This window comes from Eleginops maclovinus, chromosome 4, assembly GCF_036324505.1.
Source record: "Eleginops maclovinus isolate JMC-PN-2008 ecotype Puerto Natales chromosome 4, JC_Emac_rtc_rv5, whole genome shotgun sequence".
Taxonomy (NCBI): Eukaryota; Metazoa; Chordata; class Actinopteri; order Perciformes; family Eleginopidae; genus Eleginops; species Eleginops maclovinus.
The window spans coordinates 1020069-1035894 of NC_086352.1; the positions used below are offsets into that span (position 1 = coordinate 1020069).

Genomic DNA, 15826 nt, shown 5'->3' on the forward strand with positions numbered 1-15826 from the left:
TCCAGCACCTCCATCACATGAGATGTGAGAGCTACTGGCCAATAGTCACTGAGCCCAGAAGGAGTCGTCTTTTTAGGGACAGGAACAACGCAGGACGTCTTCCACAGCACCGGGATGGTCTCCAGGTGCAGGCTCAGGTTGAACAGGTGTTGAAGAACAGGACACAGCTGGCTGGTGCAGGTCTCCAGAACCATTGGGCTGATGCCGTCTGGGTCTGTAGTCACAGTGAGGCGGGGGAGGGGGTCTGATGTCTCAGAGGGGGGAGGCACATCAAAGGTGAGGTGGTAGAGTTCAGGGTAGTAAGGAAGGGGGGGATTTTGAAGCCCAGATGAGTGGTGGAGGTGAGATGTGAAGTGGAGGAGACAGCAGCAGGGGGGGGCTGAACCTATTGAAGAAGGTCGTTAGCCCTCTCTGGGGGGCCCACAGTCAACCTGTCTCTCCCCCTTAACGGTCTTCATCCCAGTCCCCACATCCTTGCTGCTGTTCTGCTGGAGCTTGCCTTCCAGCTCTTTACTGTAGGAATCCCTGCTCTCCCTCAGCCTGTCCCTCAGGTCGTGCTGGATGCTCCTCAGCAGTGGTTTGTCCCCAGACTTTAAAGCTTCCTTGTTCTTGTTTAAAAGCTGTTTCAGGTCTCTGGTGATCCAGGGTTTATTGTTCGGAAAGCAGTGAACAATTTTAGCTGGCAGTGTTTGCTCATAGAAGTTGATGTACTCGGTGATGCAGTCGGTCATGCTGTTGATGTCCCCTCCATGTGGCACACACAGCACATCCCAGTCCGGGGTCTCGAAGCAGTCCTGTAGAGCCTCATTGGCCTCAGGGGTCCACTTCCTCACAGTGCTAGTGGATACAGGCTGCCTCTGAACAAGGGGGACATATTTTGGTGCCAGAAAGATGAGGTTGTGGTCTGATCTGCCTGGGGGGGCAGTGGCACAGTATGCATTCTTGGTATCAGCATATAAAAGGTCCAGAGTGTTGTTGCCTCTGGGGGGGCATTTCACATACTGAGTGAGTGTAGGTAGAGTTCTGTCCAGTTCAGCCTGGTTACAGTCCCCAGTGATGGGGATGAGAGCTTTTGGGTGTAGTGTTTGGAGTTTGGCAACAGTGGAGTGGATGACGTCACCAGCCACCTCCGCATCAGCTGATGGAGGAATGTAAACAACAACAACAACAACAACAACAACAACAACAACAACAACGGCGCAGTGAAACAACGGGGCAGGTAGTGAGGACGCAATCCAACAGCTCACAGCTCAATGTCCGGGCTACAGAAACGCTCCTTCACGGTAACATGTCCGGGATTACACCATCGTTCATTCTCATACAGAGCTTCCCCCCCCCCCCTTTCTTCTTACGCTCAGAGTAGCGTCCCTGTCCGCCCGAACGCTCGTGATGCCGGGGAGAGCCGTGCTGTTGTCCGGGATATGCGATTGCAGCCACGTCTCCGTAAAACACGAGGCTGCTCTCAGGCTCCCGCTGGGCCTTTCAGCATGCCGAGCTCGTCCATCGTATTTGCCGAGGATCTGACGTTCCCCATTACTATCGCCGGCACGGAAGGCTCGTACCTCCTCTTCTTCTTAGTCTTCCGCATGGCTCAAGCTCTGCAGCCTCGCTGATGCCTCCGTAGCTCCTCCGGGATGTCATGCCAGGCTCCCGGCAGCAGCACAGGTCTGCAGAGCATGATCAGCTGCTCCCGGGAGTAAACAATGCCTTCGGTCCTTTGAGCGTGGCTCTCTGTTACAAAAAGTGCCGAAAGTAACAGAAAAGTGACCATAAAACATCCGAAACAGAACGAGAACATGGCTGTTCAAAGCCTTAATAAATATGTGAAGAAAAAAAGCTAAATAAAAGATTAAAAGTTGTAAAAAACTGAATATATCAATAACCACAAGGAGCTGCAGCAACAGGCTGCTACCTAGCATGGCTCCAAAGAGCAATCGAGAGGAGAGTTCGGTACATTGAGCTGACATACCGTGAACCTCAAACACCATTGTTTCCTCCTTCACGTGCAGATCATGAATATGCATATTATGGCTGTGCAATTAATCGGATTTTGATCGTGATTTCGATTTTTGGGTCAAACGATCTCCAAAGTAATATAATGGAGTTGAAACGATTAATTTGGCATTTTCCGTTGTCTGTGGTAGGCCTAGAGATTTTCTGAAAGAGACGCGCATGCGCAATTCAGTCCCTCCCCCAACGCATTCAACGCGGCCCTGCTGACTGGCTCCCAAAGCAGCTGTAAAGTGAAGGACGCGACTTGTGTGTGGTGACCCGCAGTATTCAAAAAACAGCGCGAGTGGAAAATGGCACAGGGAGGGCAGTAGTGGAGCACATAAGTGAAACAATCGTTCAAATAGTGATACAAGCACCACACTTGGTACAAATACACCTTAGACACTACTTTTTGAAAAAGTATTGGAAATTCAAGATGGCCGCCATGCAAACTTGTAAATGGGGACATTTGACACATAATCTCACCACTTTGATCAATGTGGATGATCTTGGTGTCTAAAAGTATAGGGAATTTGAACTTTTCCTAACCCTCACTCTTGCAGCTACATAGTCTTGTGCAGGTAAGACCATATCGGTAGCATTTGCACCTTCCATGGCATTCTGAATGGCATCCACACTTGGTCAGCTGTTGGCAACTCTCTGCAATGTGTGGAAGTGTTGTCCAGAAGAACTTCCATGTATCTCCACTCTTTGTCCATCCCCAGTCAGCAGGACTCTGTGTCTCTGGTTGGCGCGGTATTGTGTGACTCCATATGCAGCCTGCTTGATGGGCAGCATGCTTGACGCATCAGCAGAAGCTGGTTCCTGGTTCCTGTCCAAAGAAGTGTACCCTGTTTTTCTTGATTGGGTCATAGAAGGTGGCCACTTCCTCATTTTGCAGGCCCTCCATGAACTGCTGGAAACAAGTTCTGCCCGTCTCATAATGTGTGCTGAGAAGTGCAGCTACACTGGGATGAGCGATATCCTGGTCTCCAGTGACAACAGATCCCCACTCTCTTCCTGGAAGGATTGCCCAGCTCCTTCAAAACTTGGGTCAGCTTCTTGACGTTCTCAAGGAAACCCCTTTGGGCTTGTGGTGTGTCATTGTGGTGGCTAGTTTGTTCTGCAGTACTTATATATGTTACAGTACTTATATATATTACAGTACTTATATATGTTACAGTACTTATATATGTTGCAGTACTTATATATGTTACAGTACTTATATATGTTACAGTACTTATATATGTTACAGTACTTATATATGTTACAGTACTTATATATATTACAGTACTTATATATGTTACAGTACTTATATATATTACAGTACTTATATATATATTACAGTACTTATATATATTACAGTACTTATATATATTACAGTACTTATATATATTACAGTACTTATATATATTACAGTACTTATATATGTTACAGTACTTATATATGTTACAGTACTTATATATATTACAGTACTTATATATGTTACAGTACTTATATATATTACAGTACTTATATATATTACAGTACTTATATATATTACAGTACTTATATATTTACAGTACTTATATATATTACAGTACTTATATATGTTACAGTACTTATATATGTTACAGTACTTATATATATTACAGTACTTATATATGTTACAGTACTTATATATGTTACAGTACTTATATATGTTACAGTACTTATATATATTACAGTACTTATATATGTTACAGTACTTATATATGTTACAGTACTTATATATGTTACAGTACTTATATATATTACAGTACTTATATATGTTACAGTACTTATATATATTACAGTACTTATATATATTACAGTACTTACATTATTACGGTACTTATATATATATATGTTACAGTACTTATATATATTACAGTACTTATATATGTTACAGTACTTATATATATTACAGTACTTATATATATTACAGTACTTATATATATATATGTTACAGTACTTATATATGTTACAGTACTTATATATATTACAGTACTTATATATGTTACAGTACTTATATATATTACAGTACTTATATATATTACAGTACTTATATATGTTACAGTACTTATATATGTTACAGTACTTATATATGTTACAGTACTTATATATGTTACAGTACTTATATATATTACAGTACTTATATATGTTACAGTACTTATATATGTTACAGTACTTATATATGTTACAGTACTTATATATGTTACAGTACTTATATATTACAGTACTTATATATGTTACAGTACTTATATATATTACAGTACTTATATATATTACAGTACTTATATATATTACAGTACTTATATATGTTACAGTACTTATATAGTTACAGTACTTATATATGTTACAGTACTTATATATATTAGTACTATATATGTTACAGTACTTATATATGTTACAGTATTATATATGTTACAGTCTTATATATATTACAGTACTTATATATGTTACAGTACTTATATATGTTACAGTACTTATATATGTTACAGTACTTATATATGTTACAGTACTTATATATGTTACAGTACTTATATATATTACAGTACTTATATATGTTACAGTACTTATATATGTTACAGTACTTATATATGTTACAGTACTTATATATATTACAGTACTTATATATGTTACAGTACTTATATATATTACAGTACTTAAATATATTACAGTACTTACATATATTACAGTACATGTTACAGTACTTATATATATTACAGTACTTATATATATTACAGTACTTATATATGTTACAGTACTTATATATGTTACAGTACTTATATATGTTACAGTACTTATATATATTACAGTACTATATATATATTACAGTACTTATATATGTTACAGTACTTATATATTTACAGTACTTATATATATTACAGTACTTATATATATTACAGTACATGTTTACAGTACTTATATATATTACAGTACTTATATATATTACAGTACTTATATATGTTACAGTACTTATATATGTTACAGTACTTATATATGTTACAGTACTTATATATATTACAGTACTTATATATGTTACAGTACTTATAGATGTTACAGTACTTATATATATTACAGTACTTATATATATTACAGTACATGTTACAGTACTTATAATCTTACAGTACTTATATATTTACAGTACTTATATATGTTACAGTACTTATATATAGTTACAGTACTTATATATGTTTCAGTACTTATATATGTTACAGTACTTATATATATTACAGTACTTATATATTTTACAGTACTTATATATATTACAGTACTTATATATGTTACAGTACTTATATATATTACAGTACTTATATGTTACAGTACTTATATATGTTACAGTACTTAATATGTTACAGTACTTATATATATTACAGTACTTATATATTTTACAGTACTTATATATGTTACAGTACTTATATGTACAGTACTTATATATGTTACAGTACTTATATATGTTACAGTACTTATATATTACAGTACTTATATATATTACAGTACTTATATATGTTACAGTACTTATATATATTACAGTACTTATATATATTACAGTACTTATATATGTTACAGTACTATATATGACAGTACTTATATATGTTACAGTACTTATATATTTACAGTACTTATATATATTACAGTACTTATATATCTTACAGTACTTATATATATTACAGTATCTTATATATTACAGTACTTATATATTTACAGTACTTATATATATTACAGTACTTATATATTACAGTACTTATATATTACAGTACTTATATATGTTACAGTACTTATATATATTACAGTACTTATATATATTACAGTACTTATATATGTTACAGACTTATATATCTTTACAGTCCTTATATATGTTACAGTACTTATATATATTACAGCTACGTCTATCTATACTACAGTACTTACATATATACCGGTCCTCTTATATCGTATATATGTTACAGTACTATATATATATTACAGTACTTATATAAGTACAGTACTTCTATATGTGACAGTACTTTTATCTGTTACTACCAGTACTTATGTATGTTTACAGTAGCTTAATAATAGGTACAGTACGAATAGTATATGTGTACAGTAAAAAAAAATAACCCTTATATATGTTACTCAGTACTCATATATAGTACAGTACTTATATATGTTACAGTACCTTATATATGCTGTACAGTACTCTATATATTATTTACAGTACTTATAATATGTTCACAGTCCTTTATATATATTACAGTACTGTTCTATATTTACAGTACTTATATATATTACAGTACCTATATATATTACGGTACTTATATCTATATATATGTTACAGCTACCTATATATATTACAGTACTTATATATGTTACAGTACTTATATATATTACAGTACTTATATATAATACAGTACTTATATATATACAGTACTTATATATATTACAGTAATTATATATATTACAGTACTTATATATGTTACAGTACTTATATATATTACAGTACTTATATATGTTACAGTACATGTTACAGTACTTATATATGTTACCAGTACTCATGTAATCAGAACTGTACTTCATCAGTTTGCTTACATTGATGTCGCTGTGTACATCAGATTCACAGAATGATCTGGAATAAACAGAATTCACTAAAGGAATTACTAACCCTGCAGCTGACCCATCGCTTTACCTTAACCCATGCCTTACCTAATGCCTTCTTTTGGTAGTTTGACAACAGCATGCCACTGTGAACGTTTGGCTAATGTGTCTGCAATGGGAAAGGGGGATACGCCATCAAACAATTGGTTTTGTTTAATTCTCCTAATGGCTCGTTCCACATGTACTCTGAGTCGTGCTATTGATTGGGTTTCAGTCACCTGGTGTGCAGGCATCTGATTTTGCTTTGACAGAAATGGTGGGCACTATATTTTTAAGTTTACACAACCACTAATGAGGAAGCCCTTGTCAACCATCACTGTCCAGCAGTGCATTGGCTACTTGGAGAGGCCCCAGTTCACCTCCTAGGCCCTGCTGTGGTGGCCAGACACCTCCAATCCCCCCTCCCCCATTGCTCCCCGGGCGCAGCACAATAGCTGCCCACTGCTCCCAGTACTAGGATGGGTTAAATGCAGAGGACCAATTTCACTGTGCGTGCTCTGCTGTGTGCATGTGACAATACAGAGGGGTTCATCCTCCATTCTTCATTTTTTCCGTGAGCAACTTAGACCCAGACCAACAACTCTTTGTCACTCACTGACCCAGCGTAAAGTGAGGAGACAAATGTGACTACACCATGGGGGCTAAGGCCAATCAGGCCTTTCATGGTGCAGTGAGATTTGTAGGTGGAGTACATCTCACTTTGCAGGAGTCTGACACTTGAGCTCAGTGCAGTCCAAGATGACCTGGTGTCTTGGAAATCTCTGAATTCCTCAGGGAGGTAAGCTTGCACTTCTGCAGGTGTAAGCCAGATGCATTGAGACCCCCAGTGCAGTGTTAGAAAATAGTAAATTATATTATTATATACGGGGGCAAAAAAGTATTGAGTCCCCCCAAATTTGTGCAAGTTCTCCCTTTTAAAAAAGATGAGAGGGGCCGGAATTTTTATCATGGTATACCTAACTTTGAGAGACAAATGAAAAAAAAAAACCCGAAATCACTTTGGGGTTTTTTTAAAAAAGAATTTTTTTCTAATGATTGTGGAAATATGTATTTGGTCAATAAAAAAAAGTTCTCCAAAATTTTTTATATCCCTTTGTTGGCAATGACAAGGTCAAATGTTTTCTTAAGTCTTCAAAGGTTTTCCCCACACTGTTGGGGATTTTGGGCCCTTCCCCATGCAGATCTCCTCTAAAACATGAGTTTTTGGGGGGTCCGGGCAAAAGACTTTCAACTCCCCCCAAAGTTTTCTAGGGGTTAGATCGGGGAACTGGCTAGGCCACTCCAGGGCCTGAAAACTTCACAAGCCCTCCTTCGTTTGCCTGGCGTGTGTTGGGGACACTGTCAGCGAAAGACCCAGCCCCCCATCTTCAGGCCCTTTGCGAGAAGGAGGTTTTCACTCAAAAAACTCCGATACATGGCCCATTCATCTTTCTTTACACGGATCAGTCGCCTGGCCCTGTCAGAAAAACCCCCCAAAGCATGATTTTCCACCCCCATGCTTCACAAGTAGGTGTTCTTGGGTGCAACTGCATTCTTTCTCCCCAAACCCGACAGTTTAGTTTTTCCAAAAGTTTTATTTTGGGTTTATTGACCAAGACTTCTCCCAAACCCCCTTTTGTTTTCAATGCCCCTAGAAACTTAGCGGGCTGGGACATGTATGGGTTTAACAGGGGGGGCACGTCTGGAACGCAGGATGTAAGTCCCGGGGGGTATGTGTTCTGATGGTAGCCTCTGTTACTTTGGTCCCAGCTCTCTGCAGGTCATCCACTAGGTCCCCCCGTGTGGTTCTGGGATTTTTGCTCACCGTTCTTGTGATCATTTTGACCCCACGGGGTGAGATCTTGCGTGGAGTCCCAGATCGAGGGAGATTAGCAGTGGTCTTGTATGTCTTCCATTTTCTAATAATTGCTCCCACAGTTGATTTCTTCACACCAAGCTGCTTACCTATTGCAGATTCAGTTTTCCCAGCCTGGTGCAGGTCTACAATTGTGTCTCTGGTCTCCTTTGACAGCTCTTTGGTCTTGGCCATAGTGGAGTTTGGAGTATGACTGTTTGAGGTTGTGGACAGGTGTCTTTTATACTGATAACGAGTTCAAAAAGGTGCCATTAATACAGGTAACGAGTGGAGGACAGAGGAGCCTCTTAAAGAAGAAGTTACAGGTCTGTGAGAGCCAGAAATCTTGCTTGTTTGTAGGTGACCAAATACTTATTTTACCGAGGAATTTACCAATTAATTCATTAAAAATCCTACAATGTGATTTCCTGGATTTGTTTTTCTCATTTTGTCTCTCATAGTTGAGGTATACCTATGATAAAAAATTACAGGCCTCTCTCATCTTTTTAAATGGGAGAACTTGCACAATTGGTGGCTGACTAAATACTTTTTTGCCCCACTGTATATATATATATATATATCTTGACTTTGTTTATACCCCAGGACTGTGGGAACAGCATTTCAAACTTTGTCTGTACACACACACACTAATGGAAAGATCGACAATAAAGTTGACTGACTCTCTGACTCTCAGCCAATCAGCATTCAGATCATGTTGTATAAATCTTTATTGTTTGTTAACAGGAAGTAAACTGAGCTGCAAACATGATCAAATACAAGAGAGAACAGTGTGTTCATACAAAAACTCCTACTACCCAACATCAACTGAATATTTCAAAATAAAAGCATTCACAGAAACACGAGGTCATCGTCAGTCGTCCCGGCCGCGACTCCCCGCGCTCGAAGGACTGCCACAGAAAGAGGGGTTAGTCCATCTTAAAACCCGTTAAACAGTACTGTGTGAGTGATTGAGTGAGTGTGTGAACCAGGACTCACCTCCTGGCTGGAGATCCAGAGCGGCCCATGGATCCGGACCTGCAGACACAGAGGTCACAGTTACCCACTCAAATCTGACATTTAAAAACAATAAAATAACTTCTGACGTCCCTCTGGAGAGGAGACGCTTATCATTCAGATCGTCTTTAGTCTCCCCTCAGTGATCATCACATGTCTCTTATTGTGAAAGTCTCCCATCAGTGATCATCAGGTCTCTTATTGTGAAAGTCTCCCATCAGTGATCATCACATGTCTCTTATTGTGAAAGTCTCCCATCAGTGACCATCAGGTCTCTTATTGTGAAAGTCTCCCATCAGTGATCATCACATGTCTCTTATTGTGAAAGTCTCCCATCAGTGATCATCACATGTCTCTTATTGTGAAAGTCTCCCATCAGTGATTATCAGGTCTCTTATTGTGAAAGTCTCCCATCAGTGATCATCACATGTCTCTTATTGTGAAAGTCTCCCATCAGTGATCATCACATGTCTCTTATTGTGAAAGTCTCCCATCAGTGATCATCAGGTCTCTTATTGTGAAAGTCTCCCATCAGTGATCATCACATGTCTCTTATTGTGAAAGTCTCCCATCAGTGATCATCACATGTCTCTTATTGTGAAAGTCTCCCATCAGTGCTCATCAGGTCTCTTATTGTGAAAGTCTCCCATCAGTGATCATCACATGTCTCTTATTGTGAAAGTCTCCCATTGGTGATCATCACATGTCTCTTATTGTGAAAGTCTCCCATCAGTGATCATCACATGTCTCTTATTGTGAAAGTCTCCCATCAGTGATCATCAGGACTCTTATTGTGAAAGTCTCCCATCATGATCATCACATGTCTCTTATTGTGAAAGTCTCCCATCAGTGATCATCAGGTCTCTGATTGTGAAAGTCTCCCATCAGTGATCATCACATGTCTCTTATTGTGAAAGTCTCCCCTCAGTGATCATCACATGTCTCTTATTGTGAAAATCTCCCATCAGTGATCATCACATGTCTCTTATTGTGAAAGTCTCACCTCCGATCATCACATGTCTCTTATTGTGAAAGTCTCCCCTCAGTGATCATCACATGTCTCTTATTGTGAAAGTCTCCCATCAGTGATCATCAGGTCTCTTATTGTGAAAGTCTCCCATCAGTGATCATCACATGTCTCTTATTGTGAAAGTCTCCCATCAGTGATCATCACATGTCTCTTATTGTGAAAGTCTCCCATCAATGATCATCACATGTCTCTTATTGTGAAAGTCTCCCATCAGTGATCATCAGGTCTCTTATTGTGAAAGTCTCCCCTCAGTGATCATCACATGTCTCTTAATGTGAAAGTCTCCCATCAGTGATCGTCACATGTCTCTTATTGTGAAAGTCTCCCCTCAGTGATCATCACATGTCTCTTATTGTGAAAGTCTCCCATCAGTGATCATCAGGTCTCTCATTGTGAAAGTCTCCCATCAGTGATCGTCATATGTCTCTTATTGTGAAAGTCTCCCATCAGTGATCATCAGGTCTCTTATTGTGAAAGTCTCCCATCAGTGATCATCAGGTCTCTCATTGTGAAAGTCTCCCCTCAGTGATCATCACATGTCTCTTATTGTGAAAGTCTCCCATCAGTGATCATCAGGTCTCTTATTGTGAAAGTCTCCCATCAGTGATCATCAGGTTTCTCATTGTGAAAGTCTCCCATCAGTGATCATCACATGTCTCTTATTGTGAAAGTCTCCCATCAGTGATCATCAGGTCTCTTATTGTGAAAGTCTCCCATCAGTGATCATCAGGTCTCTTATTGTGAAAGTCTCCCATCAGTGATCATCAGGTCTCTCATTGTGAAAGTCTCCCATCAGTGATCATCAGGTCTCTCATTGTGAAAGTCTCCCATCAGTGATCATCAGGTCTCTTATTGTGAAAGTCTCCCATCAGTGATCATCAGGTCTCTCATTGTGAAAGTCTCCCCTCAGTGATCATCACATGTCTCTTATTGTGAAAGTCTCCCCTCAGTGATCATCACATGTCTCTTATTGTGAAAGTCTCCCATCAGAACCTTGACTGTTGACTAGTTACCTGCTCGGGCCTCTGGACGTGGACCTGGGTCTGGCTCTTGGTCTGGACCCTGACTTGGACCTGGACCTGGACTTTGACCTAGACCTGGACCTGGGTCTAGCTCTGGACCTGGACAATGACCTGGATCTGGACCTGGACCTTGACCTGGGTCTGAGAGAGACCGATCATTAGACGGGGTAATTCTGGATCATGTGGTGTTTGGGGACAGTAAGTGGACTGACCTGGCTCTCTGTGGCGCTGTGTTCGATCTGGACCTTCTTGGGGAGACGGAGCGAGAGCCTCGTGGGGAGACGGACCTGGAGACAGGAAGCAGAGAAGGACCCGTTACTGAGGCTGCAGGTCCGGGAGGATGGTGTTTCCAGCAGCACATGCTTGTGGACACTGATGACAGAACTACCCCCCACGCTAAACACACACGCAGTCTCTTCAGATGAAGTCTGAAGTTCTGACTCACCTCCTCCCTCTGCTCCTGCTGCGGGAGTGACGCCTCCCTCGAGACCTAGAGCGAGACCTGGACCTGCAGGAGACCAGAGCCATTAGGACCAAGAAGAGACACGCACAGAATGGTGACAGATGGTCGCTGTGGTTACCTGCTCCTCCCACTGCGGCGGCCGCGGCGCCGGCAGTCATAGGCGTAGTGACCTTTCTCTCCGCACTCGTAGCACTTATCGCTCGGGTCGAATGGCCGCCGGCTGGAGGAGCGGTCATACCGCGAGCGCCGGGGACTTCCTGACGAGAGCTCCACCCTCACCCGACTGCCACACAGCTGCCTGAGGAGCCAATCAGAATAGGGCGTCACATCACATGGTCTACAGCAGAGTGAGCATCACGTGTTCCTCAGAACCTGGCTCTGTTCTTTTGAGTAGCCGTGCTGCACTGCAGGAGGAGCCTTCAGATCCTCCTGCTGCAGCTGCTGAGCGTCCGGGGTACAGCAGTGAATCAGTTTTCTGGTTCTGAACCACGTGTCGCCTCTGGTCTGCCCAGCGCTCACATCTACAACACTTCGTTAGGGAGCGCAGTTTCCTGAGGTACACACTCCATGTCCTGTATTTCAACATTCAGCAGGTTTAAAGAGGTTCCTTTCTTTTTCCTTTCTCACCTTTTATCTTCTTTAACGGGTTCATGTACATGTTCCTCACGTGTCATACACCTGTTTCTGATCACATGTTCTACTGCAGAGGGTGGTTAGTGTTGTATACAGGTGTGTGTGCAGAGTGTGTAGTTAGTAGTGTGTAGTTATGATGTGTGTACAGGTGTGTGCAGAGTGTGTACAGGTGTGTGCAGGTGTGTAGTTAGTAGTTAGTAGTGTGTACAGGTGTGTGCAGAGTGTGTAGTTAGTAGTGTGTACAGGTGTGTAGTTAGTAGTGTGTACAGGTGTGTGCAGGTGTGTAGTTAGTAGTGTGTACAGGTGTGTGCAGAGTGTGTACAGGTGTGTGGTTAGTAGTGTGTACAGGTGTGTGCAGAGTGTGTAGTTAGTAGTGTGTACAGGTGTGTGCAGAGTGTAGTTAGTAGTGTGTACAGGTGTGTAGTTAGTAGTGTGTACAGGTGTGTGCAGAGAGTGTAGTTAGTAGTGTGTACAGGTGTGTAGTCAGTAGTTGGTACAGGTGTGTGCAGAGTGTGTAGTTAGTAGTGTGTACAGGTGTGTGCAGAGTGTAGTTAGTAGTGTGTACAGGTGTGTAGTTAGTAGTGTGTACAGGTGTGTGCAGAGTGTGTAGTTAGTAGTGTGTACAGGTGTGTAGTTAGTAGTGTGTACAGGTGTGTGCAGAGTGTGTAGTTAGTAGTGTGTACAGGTGTGTGCAGAGTGTGTAGTTAGTAGTGTGTACAGGTGTGTAGTCAGTAGTTGGTACAGTTGTGCAGTTAGTAGTGTGTACAGGTGTGTGCAGAGTGTGTAGTTAGTAGTGTGTACAGGTGTGTGCAGAGTGTGTAGTTAGTAGTGTGTACAGGTGTGTAGTCAGTAGTTGGTACAGTTGTGCAGTTAGTAGTGTGTACAGGTGTGTGCAGAGTGTGTAGTTAGTAGTGTGTACAGGTGTGTGCAGAGTGTGTAGTTAGTAGTGTGTACAGGTGTGTAGTCAGTAGTTGGTACAGTTGTGCAGTTAGTAGTGTGTACAGGTGTGTGCAGAGTGTGTAGTTAGTAGTGTGTACAGGTGTGTGCAGAGTGTGTAGTTAGTAGTGTGTACAGGTGTGTACAGAGTGTGTAGTTAGTAGTGTGTACAGATGTTTGTAACCTACTTTCCGTCTAGCTCTCGGACGGCGTCATCGGCGTCTCTCGGGTCTTCGAACTCGACGAAGGCAAAGCCCGGAGGGTTCCTGGCGATCCAGACAGTCCTGAGGGGCCCGTAGAACCCGAAGGCTCGCTCCAGCTCACTCTTGCCGGCCCCCGAGCCCAGGTTCCCCACGTACACCTTCATCTCTGAGGAACCACATATAATTTATACACACACACACACACACACACACACAGGAGCCTGTTCACCAGATAACCCCAGGTAATAAAAGTGTTTATTTAAAGAGTGAGGGTGTCTCAGCGGTGCTGGGATTTATTAAACTGCCTCCAAAGACACACTAAGGATCTGTGTGTTCTTCATATTGGACTCACAAAGGGGGACACTTACGTTGTTACAGAACAGACAGAGACGAAGGAACTAGAACACCGTTTTATCAAAAGCAGCACCTGGTATTTAAAATAGAGGTACAGTAGCAGCAGAAGGTAAACAAGCAACAACAACCTGAACCAAAGTTAAGCTAAATGAAGCTAACAACAGCTAACTGAAAATAACTGGTGTTTAGCTAACTGAAGCTAAGCTAACTGGGGATAACTGAAGCTAAGCTATAGGTGGCTAATTGCAGGTCTGGGATCAGATATAAACACAGATAAAGCGTTTCCAGGCTTTAGGGTAAGTGGCTGGAAGTGTTTGGATATACGGAGCTAATAGAACCCCAGTACTGTATTATAAACACGTGTGAACCCGGACCTGTACACATGTGACAAACAGCCGTTAGCATCGTTGCTAACGGTGCTAACAGCTAACTCACAATAAGCGCTGATGAGCTAAAGAGCTACGGCTTCATTAAACGATACAGTTAAGAACTATTAACGGGATTCAGTTCTCCCGGTCCCCCCGGCTCCCCCCAGTCCCATCCTGGTTCATCCAGTGTGTCTCACCTCCTCCCCCGCTGCGGCCGTGTCTGCTCATCTCTCCGGCTCAACGAGTCTCTGCGCGGGTTAGCTGTTAGCTTAGCTTAACGGAACTCACAACAATAAGAGACTCAAACTGGCGACTTCCGGTCGGATTTAAAAATGAGCCGTTTTTCTACCATTTTTGATTAAATTAAAAGAAACTGAAAACGTACTTTTACGTTAGGTTTAAATGCTTCTTAATTTTTATAGATAATATAAAATAAAATAAACAACTATATATTAAAAAACTTATGAAACACTAACTCTAATTCCTCTGGTCTGAACTAGTTCATCACTTTTTAACTAAAAAACAATGTTTGTGAAACGGCTGGCTTCTGACTAACACATGTTTTATGTGGAAGCGTTTGTAATTTTGTTTAAGGCTTTAAGGACGACACATATTGCTGATTAACTTTAAAGGGAACTTCAACAAGATGATCGTCTGCTACTCACCTTTCTACGCTCCTATTGGCCAGCGCTCCAACGCATTGTGCGTGATAGGCTAAGGGGCGGGACATCTCTAAGCGCTGACCAATCACAGACTGAGCGGACTGGGCTCTGGTTTCAGACAGAGGGTGAAAAGAGGAGTTGCTGTACGAGAAAAATAACATGGAGACATGTCCTAGTAGAGACACTCCATACTGATATACACCTGAACATCAGCAGGAGAGGACTCTTTAAAGTAGAGACGCTACATACTGATATACACCTGAACATCAGCAGGAGAGGACTCTTTAAAGTAGAGACGCTACATACTGATATACACCTGAACATCAGCAGGAGAGGACTCTTTAAAGTAGAGACTCTACATACTGATATACACCTGAACATCAGCAGGAGAGGACTCTTTAAAGTAGAGACGCTACATACTGATATACACCTGAACATCAGCAGGAGAGGACTCTTTAAAGTAGAGACACTACATACTGATATACACCTGAACATCAGCAGGAGAGGACTCTTTAAAGTAGAGACTCTACATACTGATATACACCTGAACATCAGCAGGAGAGGACTCTTTAAAGTAGAGACACTAAATATTGATATACACCTGAACATCAGCAGGAGAGGACTCTTTAAAGTAGAGACTCTACATACTGATATACACCTGAACATCAGCAGGAGAG

At 41.1% G+C, this 15826-nt stretch overlaps 1 protein-coding gene across 1 annotated transcript; it reads right to left on the reverse strand.

Annotated features, from left to right (window-relative positions):
• Nucleotides 1–9174: 9174 nt before the first annotated feature.
• Nucleotides 9175–14856, reverse strand: LOC134862969 (serine/arginine-rich splicing factor 7-like). The gene is made up of 8 exons (XM_063881143.1): nt 14685–14856; nt 13751–13931; nt 12112–12291; nt 11976–12038; nt 11743–11817; nt 11522–11671; nt 9461–9499; nt 9175–9372 (listed from the first exon to the last, which is right to left on the reverse strand). The coding sequence occupies exons 1-8, from the start codon at nt 14713–14715 to the stop codon at nt 9336–9338; spliced, it is 756 nt and encodes a 251-aa protein (XP_063737213.1). The 5' UTR covers nt 14716–14856; the 3' UTR covers nt 9175–9335.
• Nucleotides 14857–15826: the final 970 nt, after the last annotated feature.